The sequence below is a fragment of the Spermophilus citellus genome (genome assembly GCF_964194105.1).
Source record: "Spermophilus citellus genome assembly, chromosome: 11".
In the NCBI taxonomy this organism is placed as follows: Eukaryota; Metazoa; Chordata; class Mammalia; order Rodentia; family Sciuridae; genus Spermophilus; species Spermophilus citellus.
In genome coordinates, this window is record NC_138192.1 from 42,175,707 (window position 1) to 42,178,495 (window position 2,789).

Consider the following 2,789-nt stretch of genomic DNA (forward strand, 5'->3'; position numbering starts at 1 on the left):
GGATTGATCTGCAGTCTACTGCAGTTTGTCATCCCCTGATTTAGACAAATGGGCCAAGATTATGTAAGATTAAGACATTGGGAAAAATGCTGAAAGGTATAATGAGAACTCTCTATACTCTTTGGAAAATCTAAGCTTATTCCAAAATAGAAAGTTTATTTTAAAAAAGTTTTTAAAGTGGTAATCTTTTCTGATGGAATGTTTGGAAAGAGATTTGTTGTAGGGAGGGAAGTAGGTCAAGTTTGGTGTGTCTCTCTCTCTCTGTTGGAGATCTGAAGGAATGTTTTTTGTTAGTGTTTGTTGACATATGGTACTAAGACCTCCCCAAATCAAACAAACTTGCTACATCATTATATTGATAATTAAATCATTAACATCACAGAGCCTGGAAAAATAATAGCATTCCAATGACACAGAACTCTTTGACCTGTGGGTTGGGTGGAAGAATATTCTCAGCTCCCACTGAACCAGGATGGGAGAGATCAGGACAAGAATCAAACCCATTTTGCTCTAATAGGAAACTAGAAAATTCTTGGCTAGCTCATATTTAACCACACACCCACATGTGTGTACACATACTCCTTTATTTCGTAATCCAGCTAACATCTATACCAAAGAAAGCATAATTGAGACCTTGCTTTAAAAACCAGGATCTGTATTCCTTTCCCAATTTTACTAGTATATGAATACAGACCTTCCTTTATATTTATGTAAAAGTAGTAGGATATTTCTATTCAATTAAGAATAGATAAGGATTAAGTTCTAGAGATCTGCTATACAACATAGTAACAGCAATACTGTATTGTGCACTTTACAATATGTTCAGTCTTTCCAGCGGTGACGACCTCCCCATGAGAACATGCCTCTTGCAAAAGATCTCCTTCATTCCTCTCCGGAAGAGGAGAAGCGGAAACACTGGAAGAAGCGCCTGGTGCAGAGCCCCAACTCCTATTTCATGGATGTGAAATGCCCAGAATGCTATAAAATCACCACAGTTTTTAGCTATGCACGAACAGTAGTTTTGTGTGTTGGCTGCTCCACTGTCCTCTGCGAGCTTACAGGAGGAAAAGCAAGGCTTACAGAAGGATGTTCCTTCAGGAGGAAGCAGCACTAAGAGCAGCCTGAATCAAGGCGAGTGGGAAAACATCCCAACAAACACATTTTGGATATTAAAAAATATATATATGTTGAGGAAAATATGTTGAGGATGGATCTCATGTTAATTTTTTTTTTGATGGTCGTACTGGGCATTGAACCCAGGTTCTTGAATATTCTAGGCAAGCATATTACCATTGAGCTACACCTATAGCTCTCATGTTAATTATTCAGGAAGAGAGGAAGGAAAGAAGGAAGGAAATGAGATTTTTTGAGATGGATATATTTAGTACTATGATTGTGGTGATGGTATTGTGGCTATATGCATATGTCCAAACTAACCAAGAAGTGCACTGTATATACTTTTTTGTATATTACACCTCAAAGCTAAAACAACTAACAACAGCAGGAACAACAAAAGAATGGACAATGAGAAAGTACAGGGAAGCATTTAACATGAAACACACCTTTTTCCTGACTGCAACACTAGGAGAGTGTGGTATGCAGTATAAAGGGATAGAGAAACCCCTAGGTAGCTGATTGGTATAACCTCAGGTATGGTGGGCAGAGGGAAGCTCAGTACAGGGAGCTGATGCCCAAAGTGAAGAAAGCAAATTGTGAATTTCTTGGTAAATTTGAAGCAACTGGAAATTTGACTTCAAAGATTTTCCATCACTCCTGCCTTCTAATTTCTTTTACTGCTCTCTTACTAAGATGTTTCAGGACTTATCCCTTCAATGACTTTTACTGAACTTGGATTTTCTCTGTGTAGATCCTAGCCAGGAATGAGGATATAAAGGTGAATTAAAGATGGCTTCTAGTTTGGAGTTATCAGGGGGCTCAGCATACAGACCAAGCCAGTCTCTCCAATGTGGTTGAACACTAGCATTGGAATAGGAAGGAAAATGTTGCTGATATCACTTATATGTAGAATCTTAAAAAGTTTAATTTAGAGAAACAGAAATTAGAATAGTTGTTGCTAGGGGAGAGGAGTAGGGAAATGGGGAAATGTTGACAAAGGGTACAAACTTTCATTTTAAAGATGAATAAGTCTGTAGACCTAATGTCCAACATTGTAACTATAGTTAATAATGATGTATTATATTCTAGAAATTTGCTCAGAATAGATTTTAAATTTTCTCACCACACACACAAACACACACACACACGCACAAGTAACTATGTGAGGCATATTAATTAACTTGACTGTGTGAATCTTTGTGCTTGGTAGGCTTTTATCTTTTTTTTTTTTAATTTAGTATCACTCCTAGCATTTCCCCCTCCCTCCCACCTCCTACTCCTAGTTCCCTTCCTTTATCAATTTCCCTTTGATTTTCATAAGATACCCCTGACCCCATCTGCCTTTCTTACTTTCACATATGAGATAATACATATGACCCTTGACCTTCTGAATTTGGCTTATTTCACTTAACATAATGGACTCTCCATCTATTTTCCTGTGATTGGCATAATTTCATTTCCCTTTATGGCTGGATAAAACTCCATTGTGTGTATAAGGTATACTTGTATCTAAACACCACATTGTACACCTTAAAAAAAAATATATATATTATATATATATATATATATATATATATATATATATATATATATATATATAATTTTTAATGTCTCAATTATGCCTCAACAAAGCTGGAAAAAATCATAAAAAAAGAATTATTAGGGAAGGTTTT

The 2,789-nt window shown here is 36.2% G+C and overlaps 1 protein-coding gene across 1 annotated transcript; it reads left to right on the forward strand.

The window, feature by feature from the left end:
• The first annotated feature begins 845 nt into the window (after positions 1-845).
• LOC308631183 (small ribosomal subunit protein eS27-like) lies at positions 846-1,130 on the forward strand. Its single transcript, XM_081262176.1, has one exon. It carries the CDS (start codon positions 860-862, stop codon positions 1,112-1,114), a length of 255 nt encoding a protein of 84 aa, XP_081118302.1. The 5' UTR covers positions 846-859; the 3' UTR covers positions 1,115-1,130.
• The last annotated feature ends 1,659 nt before the right edge of the window (positions 1,131-2,789 follow it).